The 19,981-nt window shown below is 42.0% G+C and overlaps 1 protein-coding gene across 1 annotated transcript in view; it reads right to left on the bottom strand.

The window, feature by feature from the left end:
• The window catches only part of FRMPD3 (FERM and PDZ domain containing 3), a 409,804-nt gene that overhangs the window by 252,552 nt on the left and 137,271 nt on the right, over positions 1-19,981 (bottom strand). The window contains exons 3-4 of the mRNA XM_073639657.1: positions 8,166-8,309; positions 3,006-3,151 (exon numbers count right to left, since the gene is read on the bottom strand). Of these exons, the coding sequence (XP_073495758.1) occupies positions 3,006-3,144 (139 nt within the window). The 5' untranslated portion in view covers positions 3,145-3,151; positions 8,166-8,309. The remainder of the gene's footprint in view (positions 1-3,005; positions 3,152-8,165; positions 8,310-19,981) is intronic.

Here is a 19,981-nt window from a genome sequence, read left to right as displayed (position 1 = left end):
GGATCAAATTCTCATTTTTACAAGTATTTAAAAATGTTCAGTGTCTATTGAAAATCAGGAATGAGTATCATTCAATGTACTATATAACTCTAGTGCCTCTCTCACTTTACCTTTATTAGATACAACACTGCTTTAAAAGTTGTTTGGTTTTCTCAAACAAGGTGACCAGTATACATAATACATTGTGGAGTTGAAAAGTTGTCACAAAACTCTGGTCTGGTAAAGAATGGTCCACTCAAGGAGGTGGTTTATTGATAATGGTACACTGCGTATACTGTGTATGTGTGTATATGTATATACGTATAAATATACACTGTATATAAACACACACATGGTGCCTTGAAAACGTATTCATACCCCGTGAACTTTTCCACATTTTTTTTCCACAACCTTAAATGTATTTTATTGGGATTTTGTGTGATATCAACACAAAGTAGCAAGTATTTGTGACGTGTAAAGGAAATGATACAGGGTTTTCTAAATATATTAAAAATATAAATCTGAAAATTGTGAGGTGACCCCCTGAGGCAATACTTTGTAGGACCACCTTTCTCTGCAATTACTGCTGCAGTGTTTTAGGGTCTGTCCCTCCAGCTTCTCTGCAGTGTTTTGGGGTCTGTCTCTCTAGCTTTCTCCACAGTCTTTTGGGGTCTGGCTCTCCAGCTTTCTCTGCAGTCTTTTGGGGTCTGTCTCTCCAGCTTCCTCTGCAGTCTTTTGGGGTCTGGCTCTCCAGCTTTCTCTGTAGTCTTTTGGGGTCTGCCTCTCCAGCTTTGCACATTTTGAGGTGACATTTTGCCCCTTCTTCTTTGCGCACTCTCTCTCGCTCAGTGAGATTGGATGGAGACGTCTTTGATCAGCAATTTTCACGTCTTGTCACAGATTCTCAATGGGATTTGGGTCTGGATGGTGTCTGCGCCGTTTACACGCATGAATATTCTCTGATCTAAACCCTTCATTGTAGCCCTGGCAGGATGTTTAGGATCATTGCCCTGCTTAAAGGTGAACCTACGTCCCTGTCTCAAGACTTTTGCAGCCACTAACAGGTTTTTTTCAGGATTGCCATATATTTAGCTCCACCAACTCAAACCAGCTTCCCTGTCCCTGCTGAAGAAAGCATGATGCTGTCTCCACCATGTGTAACGGTGGGGATGTTCTTTTCTTTTTTAGTTTTCTGCCACACATAGCATTTTTCTGTTAGGCCAAAAAACTTCTACTTTGGTCTCATCTACCTTTATTCACATGCTCGCTGTGTCCCCTACATGGCTTTTTGCAAAGGAAACTGCAAACGGGACTACTTATGGCTGCTTTCAAAAATGGCTTTCTCCTTGCCAATCTTCGATAAAGGTCAGATTTGTGCAGTATGCAACTAATAGTTGTCCAGATCCTCCCACTTAAGCTGTGGATCTCTGCAGCTCCAAAAAATGACCATGGGCCTCTTGGCTGCTCCTATAATTAGTGCTCTCCTTGCTTGAGATGTCAGTTTAGGTGGACCACTGTGTCTTGGTAGGTTTTTAGTTGTGCCATACTCCTTACATTTTTGGATGGTGGATTGAACAGTGCTCCATTAAATGTGGCTCCTGGAGGCAATTGGTTCCTTAGGATTTTATTTAGGGATATCAAACTACAGGGGGCTGAATACAAATGCACCTCACAATTTTCAGATTTATATTTTTAAAATAGTTAAAACACACATATAATTTCCTTTACATCTCACAAATACTTGCTACTTTGTGTTAGTATATTACATAGAATACATTTAAGTTTGTGGGTGTAATGTGAAAAAATGTGGACAATTTCACAGGGCTTGAATACTTTTTTAAGGCACTATGTATACACAGTACTGTGCAAAGGTTTTGGGCAGGAGTGGGAAAAATGCTGCAGAGTGAGAAGCTTTCAAAAATAGAAGTGTTAATAGTTTATTTTTATCATTAACAAAATGCAAAGTGAATGAACAAAATTGAAATAGAAATAAAATAATGTTCAATGTGACCATTTTTTATCTTTAAAACAGCATCAAAGCATCTAGGTACACTTACACACAGTTTTTGAAGGAACTTGGTAGGGAGGTTGTTCCAGATATCTTCGAGAACTAACCACAGATCTTCTCTGGATGTCACCTTCACAAATCTTTCTATCTTTTCATACAATCCTAGACAGATTTGGCCTTGTGTCATTGATTGTTTACATGAAGACCACTTCTGGCAAAACTTCTTTGAACAGTAGATGGGTGTAGCTGGGTCCCTTTGGTTGCTCCCAGTTCTGAGATCATGGTACTTCTGGATATCTAACAATTTTGCTTTCATCTGCTGCTGCTAAGTTTCCTAGGCCAACCCATGAGGCTGCGCTCCTCAAGGTTTCCAATTTTTTGGTGTCCTCAATTATGAAAAATACGAGCAGAAACTTTTCCATCATGTAATTTCATCAGGGAGGCGTTTGATTGGTTTCAAATTCATTCTGCAGCTGGACAACAACCCCAAACATCCAGCCAATGTCATTAAGAACAATCTTCAGAGTAAAGAATAAAGGAGTCCTGGAGGTGATGATCCGGCCTCTACAGAGCCCTGATCTCAACATCCAGTCTGTCTGGGATCACATGAAGAGATAGAATCATTTGAACAAGCCTACGTCGACAGACAGTTTGTGTTTAGTTCTCCAAGATATTGGGAACAACCTTCCTGCAGGGTTTCTTCAAAAACTGTGCGCAAGTACAAGTGTACTGAGAAGAATTGATGCTGTTTTGAAGACAAAGGGCGATCACGCCAATTATTTATTTGATTTAGATTTATTTTTGTTCGGTCACTTTTCTTTTTTGCTCATTGATAAAAATAATCTATGAACACTTCTGTTTTTGAAAGCATTCTTTCTTTACACTTTTCCACAGTACTGTATATGTATTTCCAATTTTACCAGTGAATGGATAAATGACAGATTGAATGAATGAACTTTAGACACTACTAAATGGCTCAAAAATATGGAATATTGAATTACTGATATTCCAGTTTCACCTGAGATGACAGATCGTACAACAACAGGTCGTGCACTGCCAGCCACAAATCCAAAGCCAACTCCGGGATGTCGTAAAATGATGACCTTACGTACAGACTGAGGGGTCAGCTGACCACATTCCATAGCACCATTCCACATCACATGACTGTTCAAACAAAGAGGACAAAAATAATGATTTAATGTATCAGTTACAAAAAGGATAATGCTTATGTACTTTGCTTCTTTTCTGCTCTACAACCCTTTGCCTTTCTACTGTTTAAGGTTAGAAAGGTTGTCCACTACTTGAACACTGATGGCCTTTCCTTAGGATAGGTCATCAATGTCTGATCTGTGTGGGTGCGACTCCCTGCACCCCCCGCCGATCAGCTGTTCTCGGAGTCAGTGGCGACCTGAACTGCCCAGTTACAGAGTTGCACAGCACAGCTTCATCGACGGAATAGTGTCCTGCCCGCGTCCGGGCACTGCTCCTCCATCACTGTTGATTTGAATAAAGGGCGGCTGTGCAGTATCCGGCTGTGGCCATTATACAGCAGACGGAGCTGTGCAGCTCTGTAACTGGGCCGTCTCCTACTCCAAAAACAGCTGATGGGTGGGGGTGCCGGGTGTCGCATCCCACCGATCAGACATTGATGACCTATCGTAAGGAAAAGCCATCAGTGTTAAAGTAGTGGACAACCTCTTTAAAGGGTACATGTTTTTAAACCATACGATATAATTATTGTCTTACTTATCTAACAATAATGCATTTAATTTATACACAAAAACTACATTTTTATTGCTTACGAGGACTGGCCAATCATTACGAGGACTGGCCGATTATTATGAGGACTGGCCAATCATTACGAGGACTGGCCGATTATTATGAGGACTGGCCAATCATTATGAGGACTGGCCAATCATTATGAGGACTGGCCAATCATGCATAGTGCTTTCAAGCTCTTTCCAATAGAGCTTGTATGCACTGGTCTGAACCTGGCTGGAGTTGTAGGAAATCACTTTTAGCTCCTTTTCTCGGCCAGTTTGGGTGCCGCTGCACTTCTGTTGCTACAGAAGCAAAGCAGTCTCATATAGCAGCAGAGGGAGAGCAAAATTCAGGATAGCTGTGCAGCAATATGCTAATCATCTGTCAATCAAACAGGAGGTTCCCTCAGGAAGTTGGCTGCCTGGGGAGAGGTGTGTTCTCCTTTAATATCCTTTAATTCCCTATGACCCAAAAGAACCCAGAAACTTGAGTACCCAGTCCCTTTTCCCTTATTTCTTTGTAATCACATGAACTCCCAAGTCATGGTGGTACAAGCCACATGAATATTGCAGCATTCATCTCAATTACAGATGCTCTTTAAGACATTTACAGTAACTATCGCTGTAAGGTTGGTTTCAAATTGCATTTTTTTTTGGGGGGGGGGGAACACAGTTTTTTGTGGCAGTATTTCTTGCAGTTTTCCATCCTGTCAGCAGACACTCACTGAAATCGATGGATGCATTGGGGGCATGTCTGACAAACATTTTTCAGCTGTTCAGACAGAAGCCCTCGATGGATTGCTGAACAGGAGGAAAACGTGCTGTGAACCTAACTCTATACTGGATTTTCATTTTTCCAAAAACCTCTGTGTATGACACTATCTTAAGTAGAAAAATAGGAGATTTTAAGGTCTTGGAGATGCAAATATTATTTTCTAAAAAGCAAATACAAATAGACATACACTTATATAGAAACAAACATAAAGACTTGTATATGTACCTGACCTGTTACTGAATCTGTCGACATCAGACTACATGACACTTTTCCTATAGTTTTTCCTAGTTCATAATTGATTGGAAATCTTTGATAAATGAGTTGTTCTTTTTGAGGACTAGCCCACGTTCCCTAACGCATATGTATTGGACAGAAAAAGTGCCACAAGGCTTCAGTAATACACTATATGGATAAAATATTGGGACACACATCTTTGTCCTTGAATTCGGGTTTCATTCAGTCATTTCCACAGCTGTATAAATCCGGCCCCTCGCCATGCTGTCTGCCTTTACTAACAATTGGACAATTTGTAGCTTCCACCTTTGTGGACCCCATATGAGGAAGACCCTTTACTGCTCCAGTATGACTATGTCCCACTTCACAAAGCAAGGTCCATAAACTCCGGCTTTGGTGACTTTCGTGTGTAACAACACAATGGACTTGGTCGGAGTGTTGACATCAGCTCTTCTGAACATCTTTGAGATGAGGTAGAATGGATAATCTAGGCCTTCAGCGTTTGACCACATAAATTCTCCATTGGATGAATGGGCACAAATTACCACAGACATCTCCAAAATCTTGTAGAAAGCCTTCCCTGAAAAGCGTAAGCTGTTACAGCAGCTACGGGAGGACCAACTCCACATGAAAGCCTATGGATTTAGAACGGGATGCCACAAAAGCTCCTACACATGTAACGTGTGCCAATACTTTGGTCCATATAGTGTTTGTTGCTTATTCCAAGTGTCACATCTTTCAGTGTATTTATGGGGAAAAAATTGGTGCAATCCGAGCAATATTTTTTCGTACATATTTAGCTTTAGTTGCTCTCTCCTGCATATTTAGTGGAAGGCCTCAGCCTACTTATCTCAAGTAGTTACTTCTAGAAGGATAGCGCATCATATCACAAAACATATCTTATTTCAAGCTAATTTAAGGAACTTTTCAGTGTGTCCAATGATCTTCGTAGTCACCAGATCTCAGTCTCATGGAGAACCATTAGGATGTGGTAGGGCAGGAGATTCACAACACGAATATAGTACCTGTGCAATGTTTTCATGTAAACATGGACAAAAGTCTGTAAGGCTGCACTCTCCAGGATGGGACTCTATCCTCAGACTATCGAATCATGCTGGAAGCTTTGTCTCTCTGTATCAAAAGCCATTGAAATATAAACCACTATCAGGTTTGTCCAGTCCCAACATATTGATGACCTAGGTGTTATTTACTCCAGCGACACCACATGTAATCAGTTTGAAATAAACTGCAAAAGCACAGCTTCATTCAATGTGTAGCGACTGCTGCCGGGTACTGCAGAACACGTCCTATTCAAAACAATAGGAGCTGTTCTGCAGTACTTGGCAGCGGCCACAACACACTGAATGGAGCTACGCAGTGCATCTCTGTTCAAAGTGATTACATGCAGCGACTGACAGAGCAAATAAAATATGCTTCGCAGGCATCTGATATCGATGGCCTATATTATGGGGAGATCATCAATATATTGTGAACGGACAACCCCTTTAACATTATGCTTTAGAATATGTGTGTTAGACCTGTTTCACACTACATTTCTGTGGTGTACTTAACATATGCTTGTATCGTTAAATAAATGTATTTAATTACTTGTGGACCACCCATAGCCTTTATATATTTGGATGATCAACATGCTCTTCTGCAGTGAAGTTCTACAACATCACAGCATTGCAGAGCAGCTCCTCGTGATGGTGCAGGTGCGGGAGCCGGCTGTCAAACACAGCTGAGCTTACCATAGCCAAGACAGGGACGGCTTATTACCATCTCTGCCTACCTGATTCTCTGTATACACAAAACTGAACCAGCGCTGTGCATATAGCATAGGAAGCCCTAACTGATCCAGCGGTCCTGTGATCACTGGGTCTAGAGAGAGGACAAGAGCTGCTGGGTCCAAGGAGACCAAGTCATCTCTGCTATGAAGCGTGGAGACTGCATTTCCAATGTAACTGGGACTAATATACCAGCCTCAGTTACAAGGGAAATAAGAATGAAAATAAAAATGCCTAAATATTTAAATGCCCCCATAAGACCTTATGAGGGCACAATGTATAAAAAATAAAAAACAATAAGTAAAAAATATATTAATAAAAAAAATGCCACTGTCAACCCAAATCGCTGTAACCAGTCCCGTCCCATAAAAAAATGTATCCAATATATAAAAATATTTGTTACAGAATGGGGAACACATTTTTAAATATATGGTCCTGAGTGGTCATAAAAAAAATATAAAATTGGAAAAACAAACACTTATATCGCCTGATATCAGCCCACCCCAAAAAAGGTCAGGAACGAAGGGTTAAAGGCCCAGTCTTGAACTGGTTTAACAGATACATTGGTATTCACATAGAATATAATGGGGGAAATTCATGTCAGATTGGTATCGGTCTTACATACATTTGTGCACAGATCTATTTCAATCCATTTTTTTGCAGGATGCAGAAAACACAGTCTGCTGCCATTTTCATCCTAAAGAAAAAAACGGATGAAAACCTGATCCATTTTATAAAACATTGCAGTCTATGGAAGACGCATGTAAAGATATTGTTAGACATTAGTATCCATTTTTTTTCTTTCTTTTTTTTTTCCAAAAAGCAATCCACAGTCTCCTGACATTTCCCCTCCGTAACATAAATAAGGACCTTTTTGTTAATGGATGCAACATGTATCTTATAAAATGTACAGTATCTACTTGCTTTAATCCATTGGCATCAGTTTTACAAAGGACCAATGTTTTCTGTGTGTTTATACTATAAAAAAAGTCAGGCTGTTAAAAAAATACAAAAACATGGTGTGAAACAGGCCTTACAGTGCGTTCAGGGGTAAAGTTGTTCCGTGTATGTTTCTTACGTCTAAAGTTGGTTTGATGCCGAGTTAGAAAGTTAAAGGGGTTGTTCACTCATAGAGACATTTTTTTCCTTAAATGCATGTGTTTGAGGCTAGAAATAATTTTTGCAATCGGTTTTCATTGAAGATTTTGCGCCGTTTGACTTTTATACACTTTTTGTTTTCTTGCACATTTAACTTTGATGTTGTTTGTTGTCAGGAATTTTAATTCCTCTTTCTGTGGCTTTGCCTTTAATCTTAGTGGTCTGTGGTCATAAGCTGAAAGACGTTCAGAAAAAGACAGATAAAGGTTAGAAATGCTCTTGTCAGACCCTCTTAACGAGCTCACTGATAGATTTTCAGTTAACTCACTTAGCAGCCAACATTAGATAATGTAACACATAGAGGCTTTCAAAGGCAAACGGTGCACAATGTTTACCAATTGTCAAAATGATTTTAATCCCAAAATACATTTATTTAAGTAAAAAAAATCATCCCCAAAGGTGGACAACCCCTTTAATGGCACAATTTATTAGATAAAATAGTCTGAAGCACTATATTACAATACCTGGACAGCACTGAGATCAGACTTTGTCTGTTGCTCTGTCAGAAGTTCTTTGATAGACGGCTCTGGAATGTCTCCTGCTCGTCACTCCACAATCCCTTGAAGAATAGATAGGAGCCAGAATATTGGACGCAGCTAAGGCCATTCCTGGAAAAGTAAAAACAATGTTCAAAACTCTGAAAACTTTGTAATCAACTAAATTAATACAACTTTTAACATTTATTTTAAAGAAAATACAGTTATATGAAAAAGTTTGGGCACCCCTATTAATCTTAAGCTTATTGTTTTATAAAAATTGGTGTTTTTGCAGCAGCTATTTCAGTTTGATATATGTAATAACTGTTGGACACAGTAATGTTTCTGCCTTGAAATGAGGTTTATTGTACTAACAGAAAATGTGCAATCTGCATTCAAACAAAATTTGACAGGTGCATAAGTATGGGCGCCTCACCAGAAAAGTGACATTAATATTTAGTAGATCCTCCTTTTGCAAATATAACAGCCTCTAGTCACTTCCTGTAGCTTTTAATGAGTTCCTGGATCCTGGATGAAGGTATTTTTGACCATTCCTCTTTACAAAACAATTCCAGTTCAGTTAAGTTTGATGGTCGCTGAGCATGGACAGCCCTCTTCAAATGATCCCACAGATGTTCAATGATATTCAGGTCTGGGGACTGGGATGGCCATTCCAGAACATTGTAATTGTTCCTCTGCATGAATGCCTGAGTAGATTTGGAGCGGTGTTTTGGATCATTGTCTTGCTGAAAGATCCATCCCCTGCGTAACTTCAACTTTGTCACTGATTCTTGAACATTATTGTCAAGAATCTGCTGATACTGAGTGGAATCCATGCGTCCCTCAACTTTAACAAGATTCCCGGTGCCGGCATTGGCCACACAGCCCCAAAGCATGATGGAACCTCCACCAAATTTTACTGTGGGTAGCAAGTGTTTTTCTTGGAATGTTGTGTTTTTTTGCCGCCATGCATAACGCCTTTTTGTGTGACCAAACAACTCAATCTAGGTTTCATCAGTCCACAGGACCTTCTTCCAAAAGGAAATTGGCTTCTCCAAATGTGCTTTTGCATACCTCAGCCGACTCTGTTTGTGGCGTGCTTGCAGAAACGGCTTCTTTCGCATCACTCTCCCATACAGCTTCTCCTTGTGCAAAGTGCGTTGTATAGTTGCCCGATGCACAGTGACACCATCTGCAGCAAGTTGATGCTGCAGCTCTCTGGAGGTGGTCTGAGGATTGTCCTTGACTGATCTCACCATTCTTCTTCTCTGCCTTTCTGAAGTTTTTCTTGGCCTGCCACTTCTGGCCTTAACAAGAACTGTCCCTGTGTTCTTCCATTTCCTTACTATGTTCCTCACAGTGGAAACTGACAGGTTAAATCTCTGAGACAGCTTTTTGTATCCTTCCCCTGAACAACTATGTTGAATAATCTTTGTTTTCAGATCATTTGACAGTTGTTTTGAGGAGCCCATGATGCCACTCTTCAGAGGAGATTCAAACAGGAGAACAACTTGCAAGTGGCCACTTTAAGTAGCTTTTCTCATGATTGCATACACCTGGCTATGAAGTTCAAAGCTCAATGAGGTTACAAAGCCAAAAAAAGTGCTTTAGTAAGTCAGTAAAAAGTAGGTAGGAGTATTTAAAACAAGAAAATGATAAGGGTGCCCATACTTATGCACCTGTCAAATTTTGTTTGAATGCAGATTGCACATTTTCTGTTAGTACAATAAACCTCATTTCAAGGCAGAAACATTACTGTGTCCAACAGTTATTACATATATCAAACTGAAATAGCTGTTGCAAAAACACCAATTTTTATAAAACATTAAGCTTAAGATTAATAGGGGTGCCCAAACTTTTTCATATGACTGTAATACAATGGTTATTGTGCCGTTACTTTCTGCTGCTACATGAGATTCTTGAAGATAAAAGGATTCACAATGGGTTCTACAAGAGGGAATACCAGGAGCGTAACGATCACAGACGCAGAAGTCGCGACCATGACCGGACCTGTGTAGGGGATGATCCCGCAGACACTAGCGCAAGCTTACACTGGTTGTGCGTCCTAGGACACATATTCAGCTGAAGTGTATTGCGGTGCAGAGACCCGCCAGACCTGTGCGCTGCAATACATGCTGCCGGCCAATAAGAGGCCAGCAGCTGAAGTAGGCGTGCACGTGAGTGGGGGGGCATGGCAGGGACGTCATGCGCTCCCGTCATTTGCACACTGAAGTCAGCTGCCGGATTCAGAAGAAGACACCATGCAGAGGGGGAGCAGAGGGAAGGGGAGTATAATGGTTTACTTTTTTTCTATGCAATAAAGAACAGAGGCAGAATGGGAGATATACCAGGATGAGGGATATATATACCAGGATGGGGGATATATATATATATACCAGGATGAGGGATATATATACCAGGATGGGGGATATATATACCAGGATGGGGGATATACAGTGGTGGCCAAAAGTATTGGCACCACTGCAATTCTGTCAGATAATACTCAGTTTCTTCCTGAAAATGATTGCAATCACAAATTCTTTGGTATTATTCTCTTCATTTAATTTGCTTGCAAGGAAAAAACACAAAAGAGAATGAAGCAAAAATCAAATCATTGATCATTTCACACAAAACTCCAAAAATGGTCCAGACAAAAGTATTGGCACCCTCAGCCTAATACTTGGTTGCACAACCTTTAGCCAAAATAACTGCGAACAACCGTTTCCGGTAACCATCAATGAGTTTCTTACAATGCTCTGCTGGAATTGTAGACCATTCTTCTTTGGCAAACTGCTCCAGGTCCCAGATATTTGAAGGGTGCCTTCTCCAAACTGCCATTTTGAGATCTCTCCACAGGTGTTCTATGGGATTCAGGTCTGGACTCATTTCTGGCCACCTTAGAAGTCTCCAGCGCTTTCTCTCAAACCATTTTATAGTGCTTTTGGAAGTGTGTTTTGGGTCATTGTCCTGCTGGAAGACCCATGACCTCTGAGGGAGACCCAGCTTTCTCACACTGGGCCCTACATTATGCTGCAAAATTTGTTGGTAGTCTTCAGACTTCATAATGCCATGCACACGGTCAAGCAGTCCAGTGCCAGAGGCAGCAAAGCAACCCCAAAACATCAAGGAACCTCCGCCATGTTTGACTGTAGGGACCGTGTTCTTTTCTTTGAATGCCTCTTTTTTTTTCCTGTACACTCTATGTTGATGCTTTTTCCCAAAAAGCTCTACTTTTGTCTCATCTGACCAGAGAACATTCTTCCAAAACGTTTTAGGCTTTCTCAGGTAAGTTTTGGCAAACTCCAGCCTGGCTTTTTTATGTCTCGGGGTAAGAAGTGGGGTCTTCCTGGGTATCCTACCATACAGTCCCTTTTCATTCAGACGCCGACAGATAGTACGGGTTGACACTGTTGTACCCTCGGACTGCAGGGCAGCTTGAACTTGTTTGGATGTTAGTCGAGGTTCTTTATCCACCATCCGCACAATCTTGAGTTGAAATCTCTTGTCAATTTTTCTTTTCCGTCCACATCTAGGGAGGTTAGCCACAGTGCCATGGGCTTTAAACTTCTTGATGACACTGCGCACGGAAGACACAGGAACATTCAGGTCTTTGGAGATGGACTTGTAGCCTTGAGATTGCTCATGCTTCCTCACAATTTGGTTTCTCAAGTCCTCAGACAGTTCTTTGGTCTTCTTTCTTTTCTCCATGCTCAATGTGGTACACACAAGGACACAGGACAGAGGTTGAGTCAACTTTAATCCATGTTAACTGGCTGCAAGTGTGATTTAGTTATTGCCAACACCTGTTAGGTGCCACAGGTAAGTTACAGGTGCTGTTAATTACACGAATTAGAGAAGCATCACATGATTTTTCAAACAGTGCCAATACTTTTGTCCACCCCCTTTTTTAGGTTTGGTTTGGAATTATATCCAATTTGGCTTTAGGACAATTCTTTTTGTGTTTTTTCATTGAAGACAAATTAAATGAAGATAATAATACAAAAGTATTTGTGATTGCAATCATTTTCAGGAAGAAACTGAGTATTATCTGACAGAATTGCAGGGGTGCCAATACTTTTGGCCACCACTGTATATATATACCAGGATGGGGGACATATGTGCCAGGATGGGGCCCTGGATAAGGGACATATAAACCAGGATGGGGCCAGGATGAGGGACATATATTCCAGGATGGGGGATATATATACCAGGATGGGGCCAGGATGAGGGACATATACCAGGATAGAGGACATATATATACCAGGATTGGGACAGGATGAGGGAGATATACCAGGATGGAGGACATATATATACCAGGATGGATCCCAAGATGGGAGACATTACTACATAATGGGGGAAGGATTGCAACTTGCATGTTCTTATAGGATTTAGAATGCTACAAGGGCCCATACATCTGACCAACACGTGGAGGGGGGGCAGGTCCAAATCTTTAACCCGGAACCCATCAGACTCTAGTTACGCCACTGGGGAATACTAATATTCTAGGAAATTCTGTGACATCTTCCCGTAGACTATATGCACCAATTCCTTTTAGACCGTTACCTGTTGAAGATGTTGTCTGATGCTTATAGAAAAAGCTCTACTTATGTTACTGAAAGACAAACCCATTTACTATTGATCTTGGCTTGCTGAAAAAGCACGGACAAGGCTGTGTTCACTAGTGTTGAGCCTCCCCCGTAGTGTTCGGGTTCGGTTCGTCGAACACCGGGATGTTCGTGGAACACTGTCGAAAACCGTCGAACACCATTAAAACCAATGGCAGGCAAATAAAAACACATAGAAAACACCTTCAAAGGTGTCCAAAAGCTGACAAACTGCTCAGAAGACACTCTCTTTAAAAAAGCCGGCCGGCAATTCAGCATCGGTACCCGACAATTTAGAACAGAAAGAATAGAGCATCACACATAGATTAGATAGTTAGAAACATGTCAGTCACATATATAAGAAGTACAGTGACAGTGTTAGTTACTGTACTTGTCATTTAGTGTTAAAGGATTTATTAAAAAAAATAATAGAGTTTTCATGCACCGTCTCTTTAAAAAAGCCGGCCGGCAATTCAGCAGCGGTACCCGACAATTTAGAACAGACAGAATAGAGCATCACACATAGATTAGATAGATAGAAACATGTCAGTCACATATATAAGAAGTACAGTGACAGTGTTGATTACTGTACTTGTCATTTATTGTTAAAATAAAGGCTTTATTAAAAAAAAAATTGGTGTGGGGTTCCCCGTAATTTTAGTCTCTAGCGGAGGTTAAGCAGATGGCTGGGGCAGATGTTTGAAGCCTGGGAAGGGGGTAATACCCACGAAGCTTCCCAGGCTACTAATATCAGCCCCCAGCTGAATACCTAGCCTTTACTAGCTATTAAAATGGGGGACCCGCCAAAAAAATGACGTGGGGTCCCCCCTATTTTAATAGCTAGCAAAGGCTAGGCAGACAGCTGGGGGCTGATATTAATAGCCCAGGAAGGGTGCATGAATATTGGCCCCCTCCCAGGCTAGAATCACCAGCCGTCAGCCGTCCCAGAAATGGCGCATCCATAGGATGCGCCAATTCTGGCACTTAGCCTCGCTCTTCCCACTGCCCTGTAGCGGTGGCAGTGGGGTAATAGGGCTGGGGTTGATGTCAGCTTATAATGCCAGCTGACACCAAGCCCAGGTTAGTAATGGAGAGGCGTCTATAAGACACCCCCATTACTAACCCCATAGTCAAAGTTAAAAAAAACACAATACCCAGAATAAAGTCCTTTAATTGAAATAAACACACAATTCTTTATTGTTCTAAATTAAACCATACTTACCATCACGCCCATTCCAGCTGAAGCCAACGATCTCCTGCAATAAAAATAAAATAATAAACCAACATCATCCTTATCTTTCCATGGTTCCCAGGACGGCTCCAGCTCTGCTACATTGACATGACAGGCTGGATCGCAGCCGAAAGCTGCCATCCAGCTTGCCACGCCACAGACACTGAGAAGCGCAGGCATGCTTGCGCTCCTCAGTGTCTGGCTGTGACGGCATCCAGATGAGCCGAGTTCATGTCCAATGAACTCAGCTCACCTCATGCACGTCACTGACAGCGTGGGAAAATTCTCCTGCGCTTGCGCTTCCCGTGAGCGCAGGAGAATTCTCTCATGCTCACCGCATGCGCAGAAGAATTCTCCCACGCTGTCAGTGACGTGCATGAGGTGAGCTGAGTTTATTGGACATGAACTCGGCTCATCTGGATGCCGTCACAGTCAGACACTGAGGAGCGCAAGCATGCCTGCGCTTCTCAGTATCTGCGGCATGGCAAGCTGGATGGCAGCTTTCGGCTGCGATCCAGCCTGTCATGTCAATGTAGCAGAGCTGGAGCCATCCTGGGAACCATGGAAAGATAAGGATGATGTTGGTTTATTATTTTATTTTTATTGCAGGAGATCGTTGGCTTCAGCTGGAATGGGCGTGATGGTGAGTATGGTTTAATTTAGAACAATAAAGAATTGTGTGTTTATTTCAATTAAAGGATTTTATTCTGGGTGTTTGTGTTTTTTTTTAACTTTGACTATGGGGTTAGTAATGGGGGTGTCTTATAGACGCCTCTCCATTGCTAACCTGGGCTTGATGTCAGCTGGCATTATAAGCTGACATCAACCCCAGCCCTATTACCACACTTCCACCGCTACAGGGCAGTGGGAAGAGCGAGGCTAAGCGCCAGAATTGGCGCATCCTATGGATGCGCCATTTCTGGGACGGCTGACGGCTGGTGTTTCTAGCCTGGGAGGGGGCCAATATTCATGGCACCCTTCCTGGGCTATTAATATCAGCCCCCAGCTGTCTGCCTAGCCTTTGCTAGCTATTAATATAGGGGGGACCCCACGTCATTTTTTTGGGGTCCCCCATTTTAATAGCTAGTAAAGGCTAGGTATTCAGCTGGGGGCTGATATTAGTAGCCTGGGAAGCTCTGTTGGTATTACCCCCTTCCCAGGCTTCAAACATCTGCCCCAGCCATCTGCTTAACCTCCGCTAGAGACTAAAATTACAGGGAACTGCACGCCAATTTTTTTTTAATAAATCCTTTATTTTAACACTAAATGACAAGTACAGTAATCAACACTATCACTGTACTTCTTATATATGTGACTGACATGTTTCTATCTATGTGTGATGCTCTATTCTTTCTGTTCTAAATTGTCGGGAACCGATGCTGAATTGCCGGCCGGCTTTTTTAAAGAGACGGTGCATGAAAACACTATTATTTTTTTAAATAAATCCTTTACACTAAATGACAAGTACAGTAACCAACACTGTCACTGTACTTCATATATATGTGACTGACATATTTCTATCTATCTAATCTATGTGTGATTCTCTATTCTTTCTGTTCTAAATTGTCGGGTACCGGTGTATGCCGCTGCTGAATTGCCGGCTTTTCATGTTTCACTGTGAGCACTGTTCCCATCGATATGGGCAACCACTGTAATGCCACAACCACCATGGCTGTGGCATTACAGTGAGTGGCAGACAATCCCTGCATGATGTGAAAAAATCCAGTTACGCTTTTGGTGCATGAACAGTTATCGAACATAACCTCGAACAGCCGAATTTTTTGCAAATCGTTCGCGTTCGTCGAACGTCTCGAACACCGCCCAAAACAGCTCGAATTTGAGATTGGTGAACAGTTCGAGTCGAACACCGCTCATCTCTAGTGTTCACATCTGAGTTGGAGCCTTTGCTATGAGCCCCCATTGGTCATTTTTAGCATGCTGAGGTTTTTGTTTTTTCAGTGAAATGACAAACTCCACTATGGAATCCTGATGGACCTCATTATCACAGAGTCACTCCAGTGTATCTGGAGCCAATGGTGTCTGTGACAGATTAGTCCGTGGCACGAATTATTTTCTTCCCATTTCTAGTACTGAAGGGAATAACGGATTTGGGAAAGTAGATGGGAACCGAGTCTACCATGTCCTCAAATTCACCTGTAAAGTGACATTTGTAAAGCTTTTCTCTTCAAAGCGCAGACCTTTCTTTCTTTTAAATGCAATAATATCCTGTAGGCTGCTACATTTTTACTCTGCTCAATATGTATTTTAAACTCCCTTTGATACATATTTGAAGAATATCTTCTGACATAGAGCTAAAAGGAATCTGCCAGCGGGATTTCACTCCCCAAACTATTTACATGCACATGTAGCTCTCACAAAGACAAGTCCAGCAACACCTCTACATGGCCGCTCTGTTCCTCTGTTACTGAGAATTCAACTGTTACATTTACATGCAAATAAAGATGAAGAGCTATGATAGATCTGAAGCCTCTGTCACTCCAGCTCTATTCTCCATTGAGCTCAGCGCCACCTCCTCCTGTTTGACTGACAACTTCTTTGCCTGAAGTCACACAGCATAGAGGTTGTAAGTCAAGAAGGAGGAGACAGCGCAGGGTGGGGAGTAGACCTGGAGTGACAGAGGCTTCAGATCTATTATAGCTCTGGGGTAGGAGGACACATTGGCATTCTGTGTGGTCTCTCAACAGCATGCATTAGAGAAACCCTGTCTGATAAATGTGTCTCCCAGCAATAATTCAAAATAATCAGATGGACTTGCACCCTCATTTTTCTCTGGAATGTCCACCATTCTTATTTTGCTTCCTGTAATCTATTTTCCAAATCGCTTTGGCTAGCAATGTTGCTTTGTTCTGGGAACTCCCCCATACGTCTTGATGTATAGGTGGTAGTTGGTTCTGCAGAACACTGTCTTGATCTTCTAGTGCAGGGTCCTAACAAACACTTTTTTTGGATGGCATGTGAATGCTGATGTTCAAGTCATGTACTTGTATGCTTAAAAAGGATCTCATAGGGTACTAGACTGAAATACATGTCTGAAAAACATCTTTAACGTTGGGCTCTGAATATTCTGATAGGTTGGGGTATTTGGTGTGTCATGAAAATGCTGGAAACTCAATAACATCAGTGATTGATGAATGTGCTGTATCAGACGATGTACAGATTGGGTGCAAGTTTGTCTTCAACTGAATGGTGTCTTTACTCCCCAATGTCTTCTACACAAAGACATACAACAAAGCTGGGCTTTATTACCTTTTTAACGCCTGTCATAAGATTTTTGGCAGCTTTAATAAAAGCCAATAAGTTTTTTTGGATTTCAGCATTTAAACTCCTGAGATCCTGCTTTCCACTGCCAGTTATAGCTAATCTTGCTCTGGTTCTGTCCTGTGTTTTCAACCTTGCTTAGCCTGTTTGTATTCTTGTTGTCTGACCACGGACTGTATTTTGACCATTTTCAGCCTTGCAATTTGTTTCTGTTTGGGCACGGTTTCCTGACAAATACTCAGGCTGCTTGTTCCATTGTCTAGAAGCCTACTCTGTTGCCCCAACTGAGGGGCCTCTGTGTAAGTTCAGTTTCCTTTACAGGGGTTAAAGGATGAATGCCAAGGAAACTCCTGAGATCTGGTAGAGGGATTGAATAGTGCTCAGCTAGTCAGTATAAGCACTATAAGCAGCTGCTAGGCTATCACTAACTGCCCCTGTAACAATTTGCCCTTTATTCAGACCTACAGGTGCATCTCACTAAATTAGAATATCATCAAAAAGTTAATTTATTTCAGTTCTTCAATACAAAAACTGAAACTCCTATATTATATAGAGTCATTACACACAGAGGGATCTATTTCAAGTGTTTATTTCTGTTAATGTTGATGATTATCCCTTACAGCCAATGAAAACACAAAAGTCATTATCTCAGTAAATTAGAATAAATAACAAAAAACACCTGCAAAGGCTTCCTAAGCACTTAAAAAGGTCACTTAGTCTTTTTCAGAAGGCTCCACAATCATGTGGAAGACTGCTGACTTGACTGATGTCCAGAAGGCAGTCATTGGCACACTCCACAAGGTCCCAGAGTCTGGAGGAAGAGTGGAGAGGCCACATGGTTACTACATAATGAAGGGGGGGAGGGGCAACACGTGTGTATTTATAGGATTTAGAATGCTACAAGGGACCAACATGAAGATGGAGGCCAAGGTCCAAATTTTGCACCTGGGCTCACCGGACTTTACTTACGGCACTGCTTATATGGGCTCAATAGTATTTGTATGGGTCCATTTAATACATGGTCAGATAGATCCATAGACCATATTAAGTCCCCCCCCCCAGCTCTGTGCACGCACTGCAAGCAAAAGCTGTGCACTTCAGAGCAGTATTTTCTGTGATTGCTGGGGGTCTAAGGGCTTGGACCCCCACCAGTCGGCATTTAATTGAAGTGAATATAATAAATAAAAAAAATTGCATAATGACAGTTACACTTTAAAATAGCGAAAGATTATATTTAATAACTCCTCATCTTGGTAAGTTTAAAATACAATTGTAGCAGGAATGTCATACATTTTTTATTGGTGGGAGCAGGGGTGGATTAAGAGTAGCAAGGGCCCCGGGCAGTTTAGAAGGCGCGGGCCCCCCCCCCACCACACACACACCTGATGTATCACGTGACATGTCACATGACCCCCTGTGATAGATCATGTGATAGTTCACGTGAAATTAATTTGGCACAATATTAATTATAATAATTTTTTTTAGGCTGTGTGCCCACTATGCTTTTTTTAAGCGTTTCCGCAGCGGCAATTCCGCTGCAGAAAAGCTTAAAAAACGCTTGGTAGAAGGTCTGCCAAGTTCCCCAATGATAATCCGCATGTGCTGTGCACATGCTGCGGAAATTTCCGCTGCGGATTATCATTGCGGAAAAAAACGCAGCATTACCAATTATTTTGCGGAAGCGCTGCGTTTTTGCCGCCATTGACTTGCATTAGATCGCATGGAATCCGCATCACTGCATCTGCACATGCAGAATCCATGCGTTTCAATGTGCGGATGGTACGGGTTTGGAGAAGAGGAGACTCTCCTCCGGTCCCGGGTACCATAGAACCTGTAAAAAAAGAATAAAATAAAAAATAAATATTATACTTACTTACCTTCTGATGGCCCCCGGTGTCTTTATCCGATGCGTCCTGGCTTGCCGGCAGCTCGCGATGGTCTGAAAAGGACCTGCCGTGACGTCATTTAGTCATGTGACTAGTCACGCGACCGCTGACGTCGGCAGGCCATCAGAAGGTAATTATATATTTATTTTTTAGCATTCTTTTACGGTCACACTATATAAATCCATGCCGGTTGCATGGATTTATGTAGTCAAGCACTTTCCAAGTGATGCTAAAATTGCTTGGAAAGCGCTTGTCAACCCGCATGCAGAAATGCATGTGAAGAACGCTTCACATCCGCAAGTCCCTGGCAGGAAAAACGCATGTACAATCCGCATGTACAATCCGCATGTACAATCCGCATGCATTTTTTCTGCCAGGGAGATGCAGAAACGCTCAAAAAAAATCCGGAGCATTTCTGCATCGTGGGCTCATAGCCATACATTAATTGTATGACTCAATATTGAGCACACGTAGCCATCTATACACAGCAGGAGGCCACATGGTGCCATCTAAACACAGCAGGAGGCCGCACGGCGCCATCTATACACAGCGGGAAGCCGCACGTAGCCATCTATACACAGCGGGAGGCCGTACGGCGCCATCTTTACACAGCAGGAGGCCCCACGTAGCCATCTATACAAAGCAGGAGGCCGCACGTAGCCATCTATACACAGCGGGAGGCCGCACGGCGCCATCTATACACAGCAGGAGGCCGCATATAGCCATCCTCCAGCATCCGCCAATTCCGCAATCATCCCTTGTATTTGTAAATAAAATTTACTGATAAATTCAACAACATTTCTG

This window comes from Phyllobates terribilis, unplaced genomic scaffold (genome assembly GCF_046119375.1).
Source record: "Phyllobates terribilis strain yellow unplaced genomic scaffold, ASM4611937v1 Scaffold_7__3_contigs__length_470593459, whole genome shotgun sequence".
Classification (NCBI taxonomy): Eukaryota; Metazoa; Chordata; class Amphibia; order Anura; family Dendrobatidae; genus Phyllobates; species Phyllobates terribilis.
The sequence above is the reverse complement of the archived record's forward strand: the minus strand, read 5'-3'. Positions and strand labels throughout refer to the sequence as shown.